Raw genomic sequence first — 23,280 nt, 5'->3', positions numbered from 1 at the left:
TGGCAGGGTGTGGGTATGGCGAATGCCCCGTGAAACGCATCTGACAGTGTGTGTAGAGCGAACAGTAAAATTCAGAGGCGGTGGTGTTTCCATGGAGGGGGCTTGCACCCCTTGTTGTTTTTAGTGGCACTACCACAACAGAGGCCTACATTCATGTTTTAAGCACATTCTTGCTTCCCACTGTTGAAGGGCAATTCTGGGATGGTGATTGCATCTTTCAGCGTGATCGAGCACCTGTTCGTAAAGCTCGGTCTGTGGCGGAGTGGTTGCACAACAATAACATCCCTGTAATGGACTGGCCTGCACAGAGTCCTGACCTGAATCCTGCAGAACCCCTTTGGGATGTTTTGGAACGCCGACTTCATGCCAGGCCTCACCGACCGACATCGATAGCTTCCCTCAGTGCACCATCCGTGGATAATGGGCTGCCATTCCCCAAGAAACCTTCTAGCACCTGATTGAACGTATGCCTGCGAGAGTGGAAGCTGTCACCAAGGCTAAGGGTGTGCCAACACCATATTGAATTCCAGCATTACCGATGGAAAGAGCCACGAACTTCTAAGTCATTTTCAGCCAGGTGTTCGGATACTTTTGATCACATAGTGTGTGAGGCCATAGATGACTACGCACAGGCCACGTAATTCGCGTAAATAACGGGCCCTTGATTTTCGTACGCAGTGATGGCACCCAGTAGTGATCCAGATAAATGCTTGTTAAAAATTTTAAAATATGAAGTACATGGCTAGATTACAATATTTACGAAAGATGGACACAAAGTACCCTCACTGGTATTGCTAGCGTTAAGATAATTATCTGTAAAATTATAATACTAGTTGACTCGCACTATATTCAAGCCTTGTACAATAATAACACCAAAACTTATGCTGTTGTCCGTATACAGGGTGAGTTATCGCTGGATATATTTCTTAAACCACATCAAATACTGAAGAAACGATTCCACAGACCGAACGTGAGGAGAGGGGCTAGCGTAATTGTTTAATACAAACCATAAAAAAATGCACGGAAGTATGTTTTTTAACACAAACCTACGTTTTTTTTTCAAAATGGAACCCCGTTAGTTTTGTTAGCACATCTAGACATATAAACAAATACGTAATCAGTGTTGTCTGTTCCATTGTAAAATGTTAATTACATCCGGAGATATTGTAACATAAAGTTGACGCTTGACTACCACTCCTCCGCTGTTATATCGTGTAAATCGGAGAGCACCGAATTACGTAGGGATCCAAAGGGAACGGTGATGGACCTTAGGTACAGAAGAGACTGGAACAGCACATTACGTCCACATGCTAACACCTTTTTATTGGCCTTTTTCACTGACGCACATGTACATTACCATGAGGGGTGAGGTACACGTACACACGTGGTTTCTCTTTTCTATTACGGAGTGGAATAGAGTGTGTCCCGACATGTCAGGCCAATAGATGTTCAATGTGGTGGCCATCATTTGCTGCACACAATTGCAATCTCTGGCGTAATGAATGTCGTATACGCCGCAGTACATCTGGTGTAATGTCGCCGCAGGCTGCCACAATACGTTGTTTCATATCCTCTGGGGCTGTAGGCACATCACGGTACACATTTTTCTTTAACGTACCCCGCAGAAAGAAGTCCAGAGGTGTAAGATCAGGAGAACGGGCTTGCCAATTTATGCGTCCTCCACGTCGTATGAAACGCCCGTCCAACATCCTGTCAAGGGCCAGCCTAGTGTTAATTGCGGAATGTGCAGGTGCACCATCATGCTGATACCACATACGTCGACGCGTTTCCAGTGGGACATTTTCGAGCAACATTGGCAGATCATTCTGTAGAAACGCCATGTATGTTGCAGTGCTCTCCGATACACACGATCGAACAGCGGTAGAGTGGTACTCAAGCGTCAACTTTATGTTACAATATCTCCGGATGTAATTAACATTTTACAATGCAACAAACGGCGCTGATTACGTATTTGTTTATATATTCAGATGTGCTAACAACACTAACGGGGTTCCATTAAAGAAAACTTAGGTTTGTGTTAAAAAATACACTTCCGTGCATTTTTGTATGGTTTGTATTAACCAATTACACTAGCCCCTCACCTCACGTTTCGTCTGTGGAATCGATTCGTCAGTATTTGATGTGGCTTACGAAATATATCCAGCGGCAACGTTAGGTGATTCACCCTGTATTGTTATATCTACACTTTTTGAAAAAAACATAAACAGAATACCATACCTTAAACAAATGTTCATATGTGTGTGAAATCTTATGGGACTTAACTGGTAAGGTCATCAGTCCCTAAGCTTACACACTACTTAACCTAAATTATCCTAAGGACAAACACACAGACCTATGCCCGAGGGAGGACTCGAACCTCCGCTGGGACCAGCCGCACAGTTCATGACTCAGCACCTAGATCGCTCGGCTAACCCAGCGAGGCTGTAACGAATCAAAATCATCATACTTCACCGTGCCTCCCCACAGAACTCCCACTTTTTCCGTTCTCTCGCCCGTTCAGTGCAAGCCGGCCGGAGTGGCCGAGTGGTTCTAGGCGCTACAGTCTGGAACCACGCAACCGCTACGGTCGCAGGTTCGAATTCGACCTCGGGCATGGATGTGTGTGATGTCCTTAGGTTAGTTCCGTTTTAGTGGTTCTAAGCTCTAGGGGACTGATGACCTCAGAAGTTAAGTCCCTTAGTGCTCAGAGCTATTTTTCGCAGCTACAACCTTCTGATATGTTTCTACTAAACCCCTTCATTCGTTGCCCAGCACTGCGCCTCCAGTGACCAGAACTGGAATCATCCAACACGCGATTTGCGAATTTCTTATTCCATTTCAACCTCGTCAGTGCCGACCCGTATGGACTCCCGTACCTTGTGGCCAGCGCATCATTGGAAGTCCGAGTGTATTGCAATGGACTGGGTGCAGCAACACGTCAATTAATCGGGCTTATCCTTTCTTCCTCTGCTCCATTTTCAGTCTGGGCTCATGCATGTGTGGTAATGTTCCAAAACATCACTCGAGCAATTTGGCCACACCATGAAACTGGAAGCAGTGTTTCATGTTGCGAATAGCGGAAGATGGTATGTGAGCAGATGAGTGAAACTGACAGCACACATGTCTGTGTGTTGCAGACCATCGGCTTCGACCCTCTGGTGAGCGCCGAGGCGGCACAGCAGTTCGGTGTGGAGAAGCTGGAGCTGGAAGAGATCTGGCCACGCGCCGACTACATCACCGTGCACACACCACTCATTCCGCAGACCAGAAGTGAGTTTGTCACCATTGCCTCACGACTCATCACACCGTCTCCAGCACACAACACTGCCTTCTCAAATGTACCTCTACAGGTCACATGGAAACAGCTGTCATATGTATCACAAAAACATGACTCTTCTCCTGAGTAGAATTTTGTGCAACTTTTCTGCTACTGTCACACTTCACATAACAAAATTAATGTTGATCTGAGGGAATTACATTTTCCTTGAGACGGGGGTGGGAAACAGAATTCCTCCCCTCAATAATAATCAGATCCAGATTAATATTAAAAATTGTAGCTGCACTCTTTCATTTCTGATTTCCAGAAGTCATAGGCGCTTCAAGCTGAAATAACTGTTTAACATTAATAACATGACAAAAAATTGCCCCAGTAATGGTACTACCATATTGTATTCAACTAAGAACCTTTATTTGAACCATTATCATTTTAAGAATTATTATTGGGGCAAAAAATAGGAGGCTTAAATCAAATGTCTTTATGACAACTTCTAGCATACTCTTCAGTTAGACATTTAGGGTGAATAATCAGATCCATAACAGTCAGAGAAAACATCTGGGAACTATACTTTATTATTTATTCATTACTAAGACTAATGAAAGTCTTATTATTCAAGCAAATAAATTTATTCTTTCTAAATCTGATTTATTCAGCTAGAAACATAAGAACTGACATTAAATTCATAATATTTTTATCCCTACTATCTCTAGGTGGTTTACCACCATTTCTTGGATTCCTACCAAAATGTATTGTAATACAATCATTAACAGAAAACAACATAACAACCATTGTAACTATTATAGTCATACCAACTACAATTACACTTTATTATTATGCAATAATTATTAGATTCTCAGCTCTAATTATATCACATACCGAAAATTCATGATCTATAAAGATAAAGTCTCAAAAATCAAGAATTATTCTTCCTGTAACCGTAATTATTTCAACAATAGGATTGATTTCAGCATCAAACTTAATCTCATTTACTAAGGAATTAAGTTAATTAAACTAATAACTTTCAAAGTTATAATTAAAAGAATAATCTTTTAGGCCTTAGTGAAACTTTGCAGCCTAGAGCCATAATTGAATATAAGACCAAAGTATGGTAAGAGAGAAAATATCTCATAAGTAGGTTTATAGTCTACCACCTAAAATTCAGCCATATTACCGCGAAAATGACTATTCTCAACAAACCATGAGGACATTGGTACTTTATACTTTCTGTTTGGAGCGTGGGCAGGAATAGTAGGAACATCAATAAGAATACTTATTCGTGCTGAACTAGGTCAGCCAGGATCTCTAAATGGAGATGACCAAATTTATAATGTTATTATTACAGCCCACGCATTTTTAATAATTTTCTTCATAGTAATGCCCATTATAATTGGTGGACTTGGTAATTGACTGGTACCATTAATAATTGGTGCACCAGATATAGCATTTAAACGAATAAATAATATAAGTTTTTGATTACTACCACCCTCATTAACCCTTCTTCTTACATCTTCTATAGTAGATAACGGTGTTGGTACAGGATGAACAGTTGCTTTATCTTTGATAGAAGCTGAAGAAATGAATTAAAATTTCTGAAACAGCTGGGATTTGAACCCAGGTCACCTGCTTGGTAGGCAGACATGCTAGCCATTACCCCACTTTTTTTTATGATCTCATTTTGTTCGCTTTTGTTTGTTATATCTGCTCTGGGCGGACGTCGTCAGACATCCGTTTAAGTTCGTTGTTGATCCATTAGCTCAGTTTTTTTATTACAGAGGGCTGCTAACCCTCTGAGCGAACACGCTGAGCTACCGTGCTGGCTGTCCCACTGGAGCAGTGTAGTTCAGATACCTGCATGGGATACCCTAGTCCACTGCCCTTCCGACACAAACTTCAGGTCATGCCTTCAGCCTATTTTCCCCTTCTTAAATTCTCTTTATTGCCAAACTTATCTGGTATTGGAATAGCAACCCCACTTTGTACATGATGGAGAAATCCTGCCTGTGTCTCAAATGTAGGTTATCTATTGATCTGTAGAATTACATTTTCCTTGAGACATATGAGTCTCAGCTTTAGCTTCAATAAAGATAGGAGATGAAGAAATGAATTAAAATTCGTGACACAACTGCAACTTGAACCGAAGTCTCCTACCTACAAGGCAGATGTTCTAGCTGTCACACCCTTGCAGCAGTGTAGCTTATCAATCATAGATAGGTCACTTACATTTGAGCTACAGGCAGGACTTTCCCATTACATACAAGGCTGGAATGCTACTCCAATACCTGAGAGCCTCAGCAATACTGACGATTTACGAAGGGGAAAATAAACTGAAGGCACGACTGAATTGCTAGGGAGGGCATTGGAACAGGTGAGTCCCTGCAGCTTTGTCACCTACACTGTTATGGTGATGTTATAGCCAGCACATCAGCCTAGTATGGAGCAGACCTGGCTTCATGTCCCATGTGGAGTACGAATTTTAATTCATTTCTTCAGCTTTCATCATTTTCTAAAATTAATTGTGATTGTGAGGTGTAGGTCTTCATGGTGACAAAAATATCACCTTTTGAAGGACATCACTGTCAGCTGTGACTGTTTGAATAATTTCTTTATAAAACACACTGAATTTTTTTCCATTTAGCTATTTTAAAGCAGAACATAGAGAAAATTTAGTGTTTCAGACATGTCAAAAATTTAAATACATCAGTAATGTGTCATCATCACACTGTGTGAACATATGAAGTTCTTTGATGTCATTTAAGCAAAAGATGCAAACAATGTAAAACACTATGCCTATACATGAAATAAAAAGATAAAAGATATACATTTGTAGCACTTTCAAAAATTTGACATGTGCTAGACCATAGGATTTTCGCTGCACCGCCCTAGAAAAATGGCAGAATGGCCAAAAACGTGGATTTTGAAATCTATACAATTTTAGCAGCTAAATGTGACAATGATGTTTTTAAAAAAGTTTAAACTCAGCATGAACTACCACTAAGAAACACTGAAATGTGAATATAACCTGCGCAGTAGAGTTAATTTGAAATGCTAAATTTATTATGTAAGATGGACGTAAGACTTCACGACTGTCATTAATTGTGAACTACAAGTCAGAAAGTTAAAGTACACATAGTTATATTATAATTATTGTAGTCAACAGTTCCATGAAGTATCTTGATAGATAATATTTTCAAGGCTTAAAGTTACTTTTAGATACGTATATTGTGGAACATTTTTTTGTCAGTCAATACATTTGAAGTGCTGGTCCTATTACAATACAAATGTGTAAGGAGGCATCACTCACATAACTAATCCACTTTTCTGACAAAAAATATTTATATTTCTAATGTTATGTTGTGGCCTCTCCAAGTGAAATAACCTGGCTTACTATGGAATTTTAGAAATAGTTAAAGCATTAAGGTGATATAAGGATTACATTTCATATGGGATGCGTAACTGGTTGTTGTAAGTTATTATTTATTAACTCCATCAAATACTACACATTATGTTGCTGAAGTAACATTCTTTAATGCTTGCATGTTACAGATCTGATTAATGATGAAGTGCTCAGCAAATGCAAACGTGGTGTCCGCATCGTCAATGTCGCAAGAGGAGGGATCATCGATGAGAAGGCACTGCTGGTGGCTCTAAATGTAAGTAGCATACATCCACTCATATCCAACTCAATGGAAGCTGCAGAATGCAGTTCAGAACATACATGGTGAAAGTCTGTCTTTCCACTTTTTTCTCAGCTGGTATAGTCTGTTTATTGAAATTAGTGAGTTTGGTCACTTGTGTTATCTCAATGAATGCATATGGCACACATACAGAGTATACAAAGATATAGGAAAGATAGAAATCTAGAGGGTTCAAATGACTTTAAGCACTATGGGACTTAACATCTGAGGTCATCAGTTCCCTACGAACTACTTAAACCTAACTAACCTAAGGACATCACACACATCCATGCCTGAGGCAGGATTCGAACCTGTGACCGTAGCAGCAGAATGGTTCCATACTGAAGTGCCTAGAATGGCTCGGCCACAGCAGCCGGCAGTATAGAGGGCTATGTAGATAGAAATGAAGAGAAAAACAGAAATATATTGAGGTACATAGATACAGGTTAAGAAAAAGATACATTGGGTTATAAAAAAATAAAGAAATATGCAATGAAATAGTGAAAGATAAAAACATGACTAAATATAAAGAGAGTTATAGAGAGAAATATACAAAATATGGAGCAGTGTGAAACAACATTTAGAAATCTTAAGCAATGCACCAGTAGAATAGCATGAAACACTGATACACTGATAGAGATAAAGAGAAAAGTTGAAAACTGAGTGATACTCACAGAGGGATGGAGGGAAAAGTAAAAAGGAAAGAGATGTACAGGCAGAACTGAAGTGTAACTGAAAGATACTGAGAGATGGGCACTTGGAGATTGGGTGAATGATGGAAATGTAGAGAGGAAGATAGAAATGTAGAGTGATACATAAATAGAAATGAAGTGAAACACAGAGATATGGTGCTGTAGAGAGACAGAGATAAAGATGGAATTGTTGGGTGATATAGGAAATGAGGTAGAATCAGAGAGCAACAGACAGACAGAGTAAAAAAAGAAATAAAGTGATGTACAAAGTACCTTCACAATTTTATTTCACTCTACAGACAGAAATATATAGAAGAATATAGGGTGATGCACAGGTATAGGTAGGGAGATTGGGCCTTATAGGTGAGTAAAAGAAACAATGAAAATATATAATGAGCAATGGAAAAATTCTCTGTTCAGAAGCCACTCTAAGCCCTTGCCTTCATGTCAGTGCTTATATATTAGCATTGGAGTCATGCTGGGTTAGACACATGCTGCAGCAACTTACTCAAACGGTAACTTTTTGGTCGCCAATTATGTAAGTTGTACTTGTGGTCGCTCTGTGAAGTGAAAAATATGTGATCAGTGCTCATTCTCCCCTCACATCTTCCACAACAGGACTAGAGTAGTGTCACCTCCAGCTCTGTGGGAAGATGTCGGGTGGCCTCTGACTGAACCTCAGCCTCTATGTCACAGGACTCACCTTCAGTAGGAATGGGGGTTCACATCATTGTCCATTGTTCCCTGTGGGTTCCATGCGTTCACTGAAAATGAAAGTGCTGATTTGCTTCCCAGTGTGGGCTTGTAATCTGTCTCGAGTAAACTCGCCTCAAATTGACGTCGAGAACCTATTATTCTTCAAATTTTATAGGAGTGTATAGCGAGGAGCAGCAATGTCACTGGATGAGTTAATTCTACTGTAAGTATTCGAGTTGAGGAAATTAAAGAGGAGTTGGCATGTGACACTCCAGTACACTTTTTCTACGAATAAAAGATTGAGTAGTTACGTTGCCCTTGAAAATACACGAGGACAGATTCAGGCATTTACACTGTGCTGCATGGTATCAGTGGCTGTCATTCACCCAGCCAAGATTTGGCAGCCTTTTCACAGTTGGACACATTATTTCCTTAGGTCTCGCTATAAACTGCTGCAGAGAATTGTCTTAAGTAGAGTCCATACCAAAATTATGCTAGCCATCCAAGACGACAAGCCAGTTTCCGAACTTGTTGGAGCTGTGCAGCTAAGTGCTCGGTGTCACAATTTTCATTAAAGGCTTAAAAATATCGTAAGTATTTGTCGAATTAACTGCAGCATTAATGTGCTAGTCTGCTTTTTATATTGTCTTTGCTGGGTACGTCACGTATTACTTTGCTTCCCAGGTAATAGAATTCTTTCGCCTTTTCCACTTTTGGATTCCCAATTTTGATGTTAAGTTTATCAGTAATTACATTTGTGCTACTCTGCTACTTCATCTCTCCTCAGTTGACTCTCAATCCATAGTATATATTCATTAGGCTCTTTTTTTCCTTCTGCAAGTCCGCAATTCTTCCTCCTTTTCCTGAGGCTAGCAATGTTCTCACCGAATTTTATCATCGACAAAACCTTTACCCCAGAATTTTGATCCCCTCCTGCACCTTTCTTTTATTTCAGCCATCTCTGACATATAAGTTGAAAAGTAGAGGGAAAAAATATAACATAGTCTTATACCCTTTGTAGTCTGATCGCTTCATTCTGCCGCTTCCACTCTTGTTGTTCCCTCTCAGTTCTTATGCGTATTGTCTATTGAATGTCTTGCACCATTTCACATTGCCATCAAATTTTATTGGTTGACCAATCGTATGAATATGTCTCAGTTTTTCTCAGGTCTTTCTTCTATTATGAAACCTAACTCTAATTGACGTATCTATTATAAGATTTTAAACATGGCTGCAACAGCAACTGTTGAAATTCTTCATGATAAAGGATGACAGCCAAAAACAGTTGCAGGATAAAAATTTTATTAAAATTCTTGACCAAGGTTTCGGTACATATAAATGTACCTTCATCAGAAGTAAAAAATCTAAAATTACATCATGCAATGGAGATTAATATAACAATTGTGCCAAAGGCGTCGTCAATACTTAAGACATCATCTCCATTTGTACAACATAACTATGTGCACAGGGTCAAAGCGAAGTATCGATAGTTCATAGGCGAAGTAATGGTGCTAAACTGTTCGCTTTGACCCTGTGCCCATAGTCTTGTTGTACAAATGGAGATGATGTCTTAAGTATTGACGACACCTTTGGCACAATTGTTTTATTAATCTCCATTGCATGATGTAATTTTAGATTTTTTACTTCTGATGACGGTATATTTATATGTACTGAAACCTTGGTCAAGAATTTTAATAAATCTTTTTTCCTGCAACTGTTTTTGGCTGTCATCCTTTATCATGAAGTATCTATAATATCTACCTGTTTTTGTTTTAGAAGGTCGCTTGTGGAAGCACATAAAGAACACTGCATATAGTAACACTTCATGCCGGATGCCTAATAATGTGATGCTATTTTCCAGGACGGCCGCTGTGGTGGCGCTGCACTGGACGTGCTGACAGAGGAGCCGCCGCGCTCCGATTGGCTGCTGGAGCTGGTGCGTCACCCGCAGGTGGTGGCCACGCCCCACCTGGGAGCCAGCACCGCAGAGGCGCAGCGGCGCGTCGCCAGGGAGGCGGCCGAGCAGCTGGTGGCGCTCTCTGCCGCCGTGCCCGCCGCGCAGAGGGCCAGGTGAGTCGCAGCACGCCCGCCTGCTTCAGCTCTCCGTAAACCTGAGCAGACCTTCCAGTAGAACCGCAGGGGGCCTTGGAAGCAGCTGAGAATTACAACTGCACGAACTGCTGGGGGCTCTGAATGTGCCAGACACAAGCTCACGAGGCAGTACAGTAGTCACTGTGGTTGCTTTGGATTGCTGTAAGAGGTCATCATGGGACCATTCACTGCTGACTCGAGTGAAGACAATGAGGGGTGCATATTTGTGTGGGATTAGTGAAGTAATTGACAGACCACACAATGGCAGGAACAAACTGTCATGTACGGATATACTTACTGATCAGTCCAAAAAGTTTTGCGATTGAGTTACTAAATAGTTATTTAAATGAAGGCAAATTTTTACCATACTACATTTTCAAATTTCTCCTAGATACATACAGAGTCTTACCCTCATGCAGATAGTTCTGAAAATGTGTGGCTGTGAAATTTTTATAGCTATGAAAATACTTGTAAAATTTAAAGGGAAAACTTAGCTACAGATACGCTACATTCCAGTAAGGACATGAGCTTGTTAGTTAGTAACTAATGTAACAGTAAGGAGGTGAACTATTCATGTATGAATTATGCATATCTCAAATGTCCCTAGTTTTTGTTTTAAATCTTACAAGTACTTTTTAAAAAGTTCACAATCACAAATTTCCAGGACTGTCTGTATTGGGTTAGGAATCTACACAAGGCTGTGCGAAATTATTTCAAACTTTCTGATCTAATTTAGCAGGATGGTACATTTAAAATTCTTTCTCCTTTAAATAATTATATTCTCCTTTTAGTCTTGCGTGTTTGAAAATTATAATAGATTTCAAACATACTGATGAGATAATAATGGACATGGTAATTTTCGGGTTTATTTCAGTCTCTCCTCACCTGACCCAAGAAATGTAGTGCTTCCTCCTACATATATCTCATGAAAAGACATGAAACTAAAAGTTAAGGGATGTTTGTGCTCACACAGAGATTTACCAGCAATACTGCTTCCTGCAAGACATTTGTGACTGGAACAGGAAAAGGGGGAAAGGGTAGAGATACACAAAGTAGCTTCTGACATATACCAGAAAAGAAAATGAGTTAATCTAGCAGTCACCCAGTTCTGAGCTGTACTGTAAGTTTCACATATTGGAAGTTTCACCTCTCTAGCTCACTGTGAAATGAGTGTGGTAAACAAAGTATTCTCCGATACACACCAGATGATAAAGCGAGTTAATATTGCGTTGTCACCAAGCACTGAGCAGTAAAGTGAAATTTGTACCGAAGACACAGACAAATAAAAAGGAAATATCCATCTTATCTTCCCGCTGTCTCTGCTCATCCCTGCCTGTCATCTCGGATGCCGCCTGTAACATATTCTAATCCTACCCACACAACATGTTGCTGTCGCAGGACAGCCAACATGTCAGGCATCACCAAACTTTTTCAAACCTACCCTTATCCCTACCAAAAATGCTGACAAAAAAGCAGTTTAATGTTGCATTGTCATCCAGTTCTGAGTTACATTTAAAATTTCAATCCTTTAATTCAGCAGAAAGTTAACTTAAAATCAATTACAAAATTTTTACCAAGCAGATTTACAAGACATGGACTTAATAAAAACATGGCAAAAATGAAACAAATTAACATGCTTGTTTTGATGCTTCATGTGTTCTACATACCCCAGCCCTGACAGGAGTACAATATGCAGAATGTTCATACAGCTACATGAAACTGCCACCAAGATCCCATGTCAAGATGTTGTTCAACATGCAGGGCACATTCACACTTTTTTCGATCTTGATGAGCCACCTGCATTTTGTCATATTGTATTAGGCTGTGGAACTATCTCTTTAATTATTTTTATTAAACACAGGCCTACAGAATTTTCCCTGATGGAGACAACCTATTCATTTATTACCCACAATATACAAGGCCAACAGTATGTGACTACTATACATTGACAACATGACTTCCAATAATTAACACAAAACAGAGAGTCTGAATTTTAAGAAATCCTAACAATAATACAAATCGAAAAAACATGAAATTAAAGAAATAGGAAACTACCTCCAACTCTGTTAATTTCCTAAACTTATTTCAATCACGAATCCCAACAGTGCAATCCCCATTCTTTTTCATAAGTCACTTACCTCATAGAAAATCTTCATAACACATACTACAGCAATTACAGCAAGTAGCAACTACGGCTAGCTACATAAAAAGATTCTAACTACTAGAGGCTCTAACTACTAGGAGGCAGACGGTTAGCAAACGAAAGATTTTGTTGAAGAGCAAACAATGTATTTACAAAATTTTACCTTATTCATTTGACATACAGTTCCAATAAGTATATAGTTGTCAATAATTCCACTGCCCAAACAATATCAGCCAAACATCTATTCTCATACATTTCCTTGTGTATTTTCTTATAAACACTTCATTTCACCTCACTTTACAATGCATGTCCTACCAACACAGAGTCGCCACTAAAAATATTATGTCCATACAGTTTCCTATCCGCTCAGTAACTGCTAGTCCATCCAACCAGAGAATCTCTCGACGAGGGCACTGAGGGCTGTCAGCAAATATTAAAGCAGTCTGTAGCGCTGCCAACATACGAACAGGCTACTTACAGCTGGTACTGATGTCACCAAGTCTCATCATCTGTGATGATTTTCTCAAAAAAAGAGTTGTCTGCGATTTTCATTTCAATGAAGTCACAGCAGTTGTCCATTCATCATCTTTTACTGGGCTGTCGAGGTGTGCGGGAGAAAGTTTGGATGCACTTTTCTCTTCTTTGAAACTCGAGTTAGAGGCCCTTGGCTCCACTGCTGTTTGTGACACTACAGTGTTAACACCCTATGGACCCATGACTTATTGGTGTACCAGCGTGGCATGTCCTGTGGGTCTACAAGGAATGGTGTACCACCCACAGCCATGTAACAAACCACAAAAACTGTGCCCGTAAAAGGATCTCAGCTGACAGGGAGGGAGACAAGTGTCACACATTGTCAATGGTTTCAAATCCGACAGGAATTACTGTTGTCTATGACTGGAAGAAAACCTCAAGTGAGTGAACGTAGTGAAAGAGGAAGCACATAATGCACATCTGAATTGGGCACAACGCCAAAGGCCATTGGTCACAGTGGCACTTGATTCTGCCATCAACACAGAAACTAGGCAACAGCTGACTGGAGATGTGTGATGTAGTCTGAGGAGTCACGATTTTGGCTCTTTTCAGATGTTGCAACGTGTTGAGCACACTGATGGTCCAGTGAAATGTTTAAATCACAGTATAAGTAAGGTGCAACTCAGGGCAGAGCTACTGCTGTGGCGTTCCACTGGATTCCACATTAAACAATATGTCCCCTTTCTCCAGATGGATAACTGGGGCATTCAGGGTCACACAAGTCACTGTAGTGGCATCCAGTAGAAAGACTCACACTAACCCATTGAACCATGCGAGATTACTGCTCATAGGGCTGATATTTTTGCCATGACTTGGCAATACTCATTTGAGACACCATGAACACCAATTACAATGTTTGTTTCAACATTTCTGGCTTCTCCTCTTTTTTAAATCTTCTTAATGAATGTGTAGTAGACACCCTCACCTTCCAAGATAGCAACAGCCATATTGACAGGGCTGCATGCATACATTCCTGGTTTGACGTAGACCCAGGGTGTTCCATCATCTGGGCTGTCCCGCTAAATCACTTGATCTTAATCCAAAAGAAAATGGCTTGTAGTATCTGACACTGCAATTTAAATATGGCACTATCCGGTAGCCTGACAGGTGCTAATCGTCGGCTACATAAACACTTTAGTACAAATACTACTAGGTCTGTGAGAAGTGGCTGAGAACCTGCAGCAATCTAAGTTCCTTTTTATAATTTGGGGGGCCCGCACTGACAGCCACCTGATTTTGTTGCTTCCGCTGTTGCGCAGGTTCCAGCTGACAGGTGTCGTGAACGCTCCCGCGCTGTCTGCATCGCTGGACGAGGGGAACCAGCCCTGGCTCCAGCTGGCGAAGGAGCTGGGCTCACTGGCCGCCCGTCTGGTCCAGGGTTCGCTGCCCGGGACAGCCATCAACGTCACAGCCTCTGGTAAGACCATCACAACCACTGCTGAGCGGTCTCGTCTTACAGGTTGTAACAGCGCCTTGGTGATACTGAGGAGTTGTCCGTTTGCTGTACAACTTTCCTAAAATGTTATGCAACTCTGATGTATGACACTATTTTTAAAGCTGTATTGTCTATTCGTTGACTGTGAGTCACAAATACAAATACGTTTCTTCAGAGACCACTACTACTCACAATTATTTGTTGATTCACTTAATTAATTAATGAAATAACATGTTTCGATGCACAAACTTCATCTACAGGTTACAATGGCAACACAAAAAATTAAATATAAGTACACATATATACTAAATAGGCTTTCTACAGTCTTGGTTAGCGGGTTTAAAAGGGGGGGGGGGGTGGGGGGGAAGGGACTACAGTCTTGGCAAGTGGCAAGTTCATATCAAATGGCTGTCTTCTTGTGGTGAGTTCAGTTACATCTATTTCTGCAGCCTCTTGGATCTTGTTAATGACAGTTTATACACATGCAAAGGACACACAAGACACATCATCATGATCAAATACTGCACAGTTGATAGTGCTTTTCCAAGAAAATGACATAATGTGATACTGAGAGTCTGAAATCATGATGGTACGTTTACTACAATTATTTTGTCACTGATCACCATTTTTGGTTACTTCCAAAGAGGCTATAGATACCATCATAGGTATAACAAAATCCTTCACTTCTTTAGCAAATGTGTAACAACTTCTTATGTTACTTGTTTGTTTGAATATATACACAGCTTTCAGTTTTCAGTCACAATTCCTATTGATTTTGTTGTTAGAGCACAACATGTTATTCACAATTTGCCAAATTTTTTTGCTGATTTAGTTTACTTGTCAGCAAAGTCCAGGTCTTTTCAGATTCATTAGTTTCAATCTATGTTTTTCTTCTTCTGTGAACAAGAAATAACTATTGTCTATCTTTTATCTCACTTTGAAATTTGCTTGTTGGATCTCTTTCTATATTGACAGTATTACTTTCCATGAAAAATATCTGATCTTTTGCCTATGTACTCGTCATCATGTATCAGAACACCCACACTGTACTTGTGACGCATACTTACTACGACTTTTTGATTTTCAGCTTGTTTAAGTTATTGGCTTAATTCTGTTCAATACTTTTGTTTGACCACATTTTCATTGAGAGCCCTTTGAACCTTCCTTTTTTGACTGGACTACAGTCATAATTTTCTGAGACTCATTTACTATAGTGGCATCAACTTAAGAAATGGTTTTATTGAGTACATTAGTATCAATCACTGGCTGAATATTGAAATGTAAGCCTTTGTGTCATAATGTAAAGGCAATCTTGTTTGGCTGTGATGAAAGTTATTGTTTGAAATAAACAGCATGCAGAAATTAATCACTGATTCACTGCATCATACCATTCATATTATTCATCTCCAGGGTTGCGAATGGCACTAAGAAAATAAAGTCATACATTTGAATTTCTGTTGTCATGCCACAAGGAAAGAAAAACTATAGGTATTTACCTCTGGTAGAAATATTTATATTTTCTTGTGTAATTTTCATGTACACCCATACTACGTGTTTAAATAAGTGCGCTTGATGTTACACAACACACTAGTTAATATCTGTTTCATCTGGATGTATATTACTCTTCTAATTCCTCACCAAATTTCTTGCCACTTATTTTTTGGCTGTACTTCACTCAATTAGGAATAAAAAATAGCTAGTATGCTGAATGATGTGGAACTCGTGGTGAGTGAAGCCTTGTGTAATGTCGGCAGGCCCTGGTAGTGAGCGGCTGACCTTCGTTGCCACGGCAGCTGTTACTGGTTTGCTGTCTGGGCGCACACCAAATGGGTTGAACCTGGTCAATGCCCCAGCACTGGCGCGCGACATGGGTGTCACAGTGACATCTGAGAAGGCCTCTGCTGGCAGCCAGGGAGACGACACCACAGTCACTGTCAAAATCCAGCAGGCCAGCGGGGAGGTGCACGCCGTCACTGGTGAGTCTCCCTCTCCTCACTCTGCTTTACTGTCTGCTTTCTGCACAGTTTCATTCAACTGCACATCTCTTCACTTCTCCCGTGCATCACTCCTCTCTTCACTTCCATCACCTCACAACATTGTTTCTTATTTCCTCCTTTTCTCATCTTTCTTCCATATTTTCTTGTATTTTTTGGTTTCTCCTACACAACTCAAACTTCCTCTATAGTCTTTCCTACTTCCTCCACAACTGCATTGAATTCCATACCTGTTCACTTCTGCCATGCACCCTGTTTCTACTGAGTGAGTGGACTCTGCTTACATCATTATTCCTTATTTCCTCTGAATCTATCAGTGTTTGTTTTCTTCCTCAGTCCGCGAGCTCATCTTCCCACTTTCTTTGTCATTTCAGTCAACTGCACATGTGTTCACTTCTCCCATACATCCCTGCTCTCTTCTTACAAAATTTTTACTTAGTTTCTTACTTCCCACCAGTTTCTGGTTTATTTCATGCTGCCTTACCTAACTCTACTCTCCTTCGTAATTCCTTCACCATTTCATGCATCTGCATGCATCTTTACTTCTCCCATACGTGCCATCTCTCTTTATTGGGATCTGCTTAGAACATCCCACTTTACTTCCCTGAGTCTGCCACTTTTTTCTCCTACTTACTTCACCTAAATCAACTCTACTTTCTTCTTCCTTCACCATTTCATCAAACTGCACATCCATTCACTCCTCCCTTGCACTATTCTTTCTTTAGTGGGACTTCCTTTACAGATTACCCTGTCATTTCCTTTGAATGTACCTCTTTTCAGTTTTTATTGCTCCATCATTCCATCAGCATTTGTATATCCACTTACCAGTTGTTGAACACTGAATAGCATGTGGTAGACTTCGTTTCCTGTTACCCATATTTTTCATGTGTTGCACAAGGCAATCTGATCCATACAGCCAGCTCTGAAAAGTTAAAACAGTGCACAGCGAGGGAACTCAAACACATGACATTCATGGGTAGCATTCCTGAATTCACTGAAAGCTTGTAGATTCTATCAGCTTCTCACTAAAGCTTCAGAGGTCAAAAAAAATTTCTAACCATGATATAATTAACTAAACAGTTGATATGAAGGGCTGATTTCAATAGTGGTACAAGTCCATTACCTCCACTTTTCTGTCTATAATGCCTTTGACATTAATGGTCCAAACAAACAGAAAGAAAGGTTCATCTCTAGCGAGAAGCTGTATGCTTGAATATTTCTGGTATCTCAACTGCAGATTTTTCAGCGCTCATTTAACTTTAGGACTCTGTATCTCACAGTGAACAAAAATGGACTTGTACCACTACTGAAATAAGCCCTTCATATATGCAGCTGAAATGTTAACTCACAATTGAGGTATCCAACAAGATTGCACCTTCCACTTATTTGATTCAAAAGCAAATACTCAGTAGATAGTATCAAGTGATAACATTGCCACCTGTATCACAGTTATAGGTATTTTCACTTGAGTTTACTTATTGATGATGTCCTTTCTCTCCTTCTTATATGTCAGCAAATTCTCATTGTCCTTCGCTCTATCTCTTTATTCTCTGTCTTTTCTTCCATCAAAATGTTGCACTGGTTGTATTGCTACTCCTCTTTTTTATTTATATTTTCTCTCTTCTGATGCTAGACTCTTTGTTACTATAACATTCCTATTTTCATTCCACTTCTTTCTCCATTTATGTTCTACATCAGCCTCATTCATCATTCCATGGCATCCTAATTTCTCTTCAGCCTCATGTTGCCTTCTTCACTCTGCTTTGACTTATACCTTCATATCATGAATTTCTGATCCTGCTTCCTACACTGCTTACTCTTATTGAGCTCTCTCTGATTCTTCATATCTCCTAATTTTAGTTCTATTGCTCCTCCTGCTTTGTTTCTTGCATGTTCCTTCTTGAGTCTTCTCCTTTTTGTCTACAAATTCTTGTAATTGTTTTCCTCAGCCTTTGTTATCTCCTTATTCTTGAAATTAGACTTTCTCTTTCTTCTCATTTTGTCACTGTCCTTAGATTTGACATCATCAGCTTTTGCTCCTCCTCAGGTTTATTGCTCATCCTTGAATCTTCAATATTCTTCTCTAGCTTGAAGTTCCCAGATTCCTTCTCATTTCTCTTCTGCTCTTTTAAATCCTATGTCTTTCTCTGAGTTTATATAGTTTCTCTTTGTGCATGTCTTTGTTTCTCTATCCTCCTCATAAATTCCCCTCTATCATGCAATATATGTTCCTTCCTTCCTTCCTCTATAGCTCTCATTGTTTCTGCTCAGCTCCCTCTCATTCTGCAACTCTCTTCTTTTCTACACTCTTTATACCTTTTTATTTTTATCTTCTTGATGTTGAAAGTCTTGGTAAATAAAATTACCACAGCTGATAAATGTGTTCTCCATTACTTTTTATCACCACATTGAGAAGTTCACTCATGATATACAATGTAAACTCATCTGGATAAATGTAGTGGTGGATACTTTCACTGAGGTATGGCTGTAACTGTGATGCAAGAGGTTCACTCATAGTATACAACAAGAACTCATCCAGATCAGTGCAGCAGTGCACACTTTGAAACTGGTTTGGCTGTGACTGTGATACCATCACATGTGACAGCTTACACACAATTAAATATGATTCATACATAGGTTACACATTTCGAAAATTCTATGAATGTTGAAAGTTAGTAAAGGAGCCACTTGTTGTCAAAGTAGTTCTCCCTCCATCTATAATTCCTTTGCTAAGTAATTCTGTCAAAGACAGCAAAGGACTTGGAAGAGCAGTTGAACGGAATGGACAGTGTCTTGAAAGGAGGATATGAGATGAACATCAACAAAAGCAAAACGTGGATAATGGAATGTAGTCGAATTAAGTCGGTTGATGCTGAGGGAATTAGATTAGGAAATGGGACACTTAAAGAAGTAACGGAGTTCTGCTATTTGGGGAGCAAAATAACTGATGATGGCTGAAGTAGAGAGGATATAAAATGTAGACTGGCAATGGAAAGGAAAGCGTTTCTGAAGAAGAGAAATTTGCTAACATCGAGTATAGATTTAACTGTCAGGAAGTTGTTTCTGAAAATATTTGTACGGAGTGCAGCCATGTATGGAAGTGAAACATGGACGATAACTAGTATGGACAAGAAGAGAATAGAAGTTTTTGAAGTGTGGTGCTACAGAAGAATTCTGAAGATTTAGATGGGTAGACCATATAACTAATGAGGAAGTATTGAATAGGATTGGGGAGAAGAGAATTTTGTGGCACAACTGGACATGAAGAAGGGACCGGTTGGTAGGACATGTTCTGAGGCATCAAGGGATCACCAATTTAGTATTGGAGGGCAGCGTAGAGGGTAAAAATCGTAGAGGGAGACCAAGAGATGAATACACTAAGCAGATTCAGAAGGATGTAGGTTGCAGTAAGTACTGGGAGATGGAGCAGCTTGCACAGGATAGAGCAGCATGGAGAGCTGCATCAAATAAGTCTCACGACTGAAGACCACAGCAACGACAAGACAGGTACTGATGCCACTTCTACACATGACAATTGGTGCCGGTGTACTTCCAGGTACGGTCCGTGCTGACAACCGGCCCCTCTTGCTCTCTGTCGATGGCTGCGTCTTCGACGGTGGCATTGCCCTCGGTGGGGGCGCACCTCTGCGCCTGTTCCGTGCCGCCTCTGCCGCCTCAGCACTTGGAGCTGTGTTGGGGGCGCTGGCCTCTGCCTCCGCTTCCATCACCGGTGTGTCTGTAGCCGCCCCTGTCGTGGAGCCGGCCAAAGGCCAACCTGCCGACTCTCACGCCTGGATCGCTGTGCGCACCACGCAGCGCGTCGAGACCCGTGTTAACATCCCGGGTGTCGTCGACGTCTGAAGATTCACTTGTGCTGCTTTGGCCGATTTGTGAAGCTACTGTGCCCAGCAGAACTCGACTTGTGTCTTCAGCATTCATCTCACTGGTCGAAGTGTGTTTCGTAACCTTCTGGTGCTCTGAAACTGTATAAGGAATGAAATTTGGAAATGAACTGCCATCAGTCAGCTCTTAGCTGATTATCAACTGTTGCCCAGTTACTTTTTTTTTTTTTTAAGTCACCTTGTTCTTACTCCCTACCACACCAGTGGGGCACCCAGTATCCTTTGCAGGTGGCACTAATACCTCTTATTTGCTAGGTGGGTGTATCTTCAGATTGGATGTGATGTGTTGAAGTTACTCCACACACCCAAACAGTCCACATTACACATCATCCTTTTCCTTCCCTCAGCTCTCACCATGACTCCTATTGGTCAAAGGTCATCAAGACTGTCAACAATTGTTCTAATAACAGAATACTGTGGATTATGTACGATTATAGCTCACTTTCTATTATTTTTGTGTGTAACTCCTGTCCCGTCCCAGCCCATCCTAATTTTAAGTGCGATACAGGTGTCTTACCCCAGCATGGTATTTTTCCCACATAATAAACCATATTTCTACCACATTTAGTTGAAGTTGCTGGTGATGTTCCAGATTTGTGCCACCACATATGCTAGGAGAATATTACCACCATGACAGTTCTCTCCTTAGTCATATGTCTCTCACATATTGAAATATCTCCAGGCATTTCAGAAGCATGCTGAGCACCCACTTCATATATATATATATATATATATATATATATATATATATATATATATATATATATATATATATATATATATATATATTTTTTTTTTTTTGAAGTATTCACTGAGACTAGGCACCGATGTTTACCTCTCCTTGTAGTAAAACAATGAGTAAGTTTCAGTAAAAACTTGTTACCCCCTATTTTTCACCAGATTTGATAGTATAACATGCATCTAGCTGACTGGCCAAAACTTTTCATTCTTACCCAATAAAGCCTTAATGTTTCAGACAACTATTTAAAAGAAAAAGTGAACAGTACATTAATTTATTTAACTGATTGCAGATTGCAACAATAGTGCATGGTAAAAAGGAAAAGGAAGTACATTAATTTATTAAACTGATTGCAGATTGCAACAATAATGCATGGCAAAAAGAAAAAAATCATATAAATACTGGTGCATTCCAACCAATTTCAAATGAAATGTTCTCACAGTATTAGAAATAAGACTTCCTACCATATTGTGCTGTAATTTAACGTGCAATGAAATCTGATTCATAAAATTAGCTTTATGAAAACTTGAAGTTTTTAGCTTCTACTTCAATTTTTCTGTGAGCTCTAACATATATTTTCGTAATGTATTTTTAATATTTTGAATTGCAAATTTTTGTTTAAGAGAAAGCGTTTGACTGATACAATGATTTTTGTGGTGTGTTGTAATCAATGGCTGTGATATTCATGTACTGTGAAGGTAAAGACTTTGCTTGAACAATGACATTTTGTGGATCTAATTTCATCATGAAATAAAAAAAAAATAATTTAATACAGAAAAAGTTATAAGATTGGAAAATATGAACTGATAATGCCAAAGAAGCATAGTCCAACACAGGAGAAATTACCAGTTATTCTACAGGCTGAGTTCTCTGTATTTAATCATGTCTATCTTAATCATAGAAGTGAAATTCATTCTGTCTGGTGACATCACATACATTGTGCAAAAATTGTGTTTATATCAGGAAACCACACATCTTAGGATTAGAACAGAAATTTATTATCCATGTTTCTTAAAGTCCAAAATTTGATTAAATTATATTTGTTAATAAACTATACATCAAATTTTCTGTATAAAAGCTCAAAAAGAAGATGAAAAACTGACAAAAATGGTCTATTAGGAAGAAGGCCAACTTTTTGTTTATCTATTAAATGTGTCTCTAAGTATACTATCTGTCTGTCCACATCTACATACAGTGAGATTTAATGGTAATTTCTTTATATTAATGTTTAATGTACCACATACTAGTAGACTATGATTTGATCAATATTCATTTATTTTTAGCATTGCATCACCCTAAATATTGCTGTAGTTGTTACAGCAGCATATGTTAGTTCTGTGGTGAAATGCATAAAGCTTAACAGCCTATGGTTGTGGCAATATTTCTTTCAAGACTGTAGTTCACATTTTTGTCTTGATAGTCTTAATAACTGTAATTTTTTGTACCTATATCTTCCCTTATTTAAAAACAAATGCCATTGCATTCTTTCATTTTACATTATTAGAATTATAAAGAAAATAATTGAATACATCAGAAGATAGTTTTTTTACTGTAATAGTGTAATTTTTCTGTATGAGAAAAGCGCTGTGTATAAAATAAAAATGAAAGATTTTAAAAATCAGTTATTTCTCAATCCATTACCATCCTGACACAAACCCAATCTTCCCATAAATTAGTTTCAAGACTACATTACTTAGTGGTCATTGTTAAGTCAGTTAAATTTCTGGGAAATAGAAGTTCTGTTATAAAATATCAGATATTTCACTGACAATGAACATATTTAACAAATTCTCATTGGTGATGATGTGAGGGTAATTCTTTTCTATACCTTTTCTACTATATATTAATTACACTGTTTTCTAGATTTTTACAATAAAATAATATATAATACTTAATGGTATCAGAACTTTTATTAACAAATTACTTTTCAATAAATTGTTTCCATGTTTCCAGTTAGCATATAAAATCATTAATTTGTTTTACTTTTATACAGAAGAAAGATGTTTATATCAAATCACTCAGTTTCTCACTGCCAGGGAACTTGTTTTACTGGTGCCATAGATTTTGTGTGACGTACCACATGAGGCTTATGTAAGCAGACTT

The 23,280-nt window shown here is 39.2% G+C and overlaps 1 protein-coding gene across 1 annotated transcript in view; it reads left to right on the top strand.

Moving 5' to 3' along the window:
- LOC126295405 (D-3-phosphoglycerate dehydrogenase) overlaps positions 1 to 22,798 on the top strand; it is a 77,796-nt gene extending 54,998 nt beyond the window's left edge. Inside the window, exons 5-10 of the mRNA XM_049987885.1 lie at positions 3,138 to 3,270; positions 6,821 to 6,927; positions 10,201 to 10,409; positions 14,367 to 14,524; positions 16,297 to 16,518; positions 20,093 to 22,798. Coding sequence (XP_049843842.1) covers positions 3,138 to 3,270; positions 6,821 to 6,927; positions 10,201 to 10,409; positions 14,367 to 14,524; positions 16,297 to 16,518; positions 20,093 to 20,397 — 1,134 coding nt within the window. The 3' untranslated portion in view covers positions 20,398 to 22,798. The remainder of the gene's footprint in view (positions 1 to 3,137; positions 3,271 to 6,820; positions 6,928 to 10,200; positions 10,410 to 14,366; positions 14,525 to 16,296; positions 16,519 to 20,092) is intronic.
- Positions 22,799 to 23,280: the final 482 nt, after the last annotated feature.

This window comes from Schistocerca gregaria, chromosome 11, assembly GCF_023897955.1.
Source record: "Schistocerca gregaria isolate iqSchGreg1 chromosome 11, iqSchGreg1.2, whole genome shotgun sequence".
NCBI classification, from domain to species: Eukaryota; Metazoa; Arthropoda; class Insecta; order Orthoptera; family Acrididae; genus Schistocerca; species Schistocerca gregaria.
This window is presented reverse-complemented; position numbering and strand designations above follow the sequence as displayed.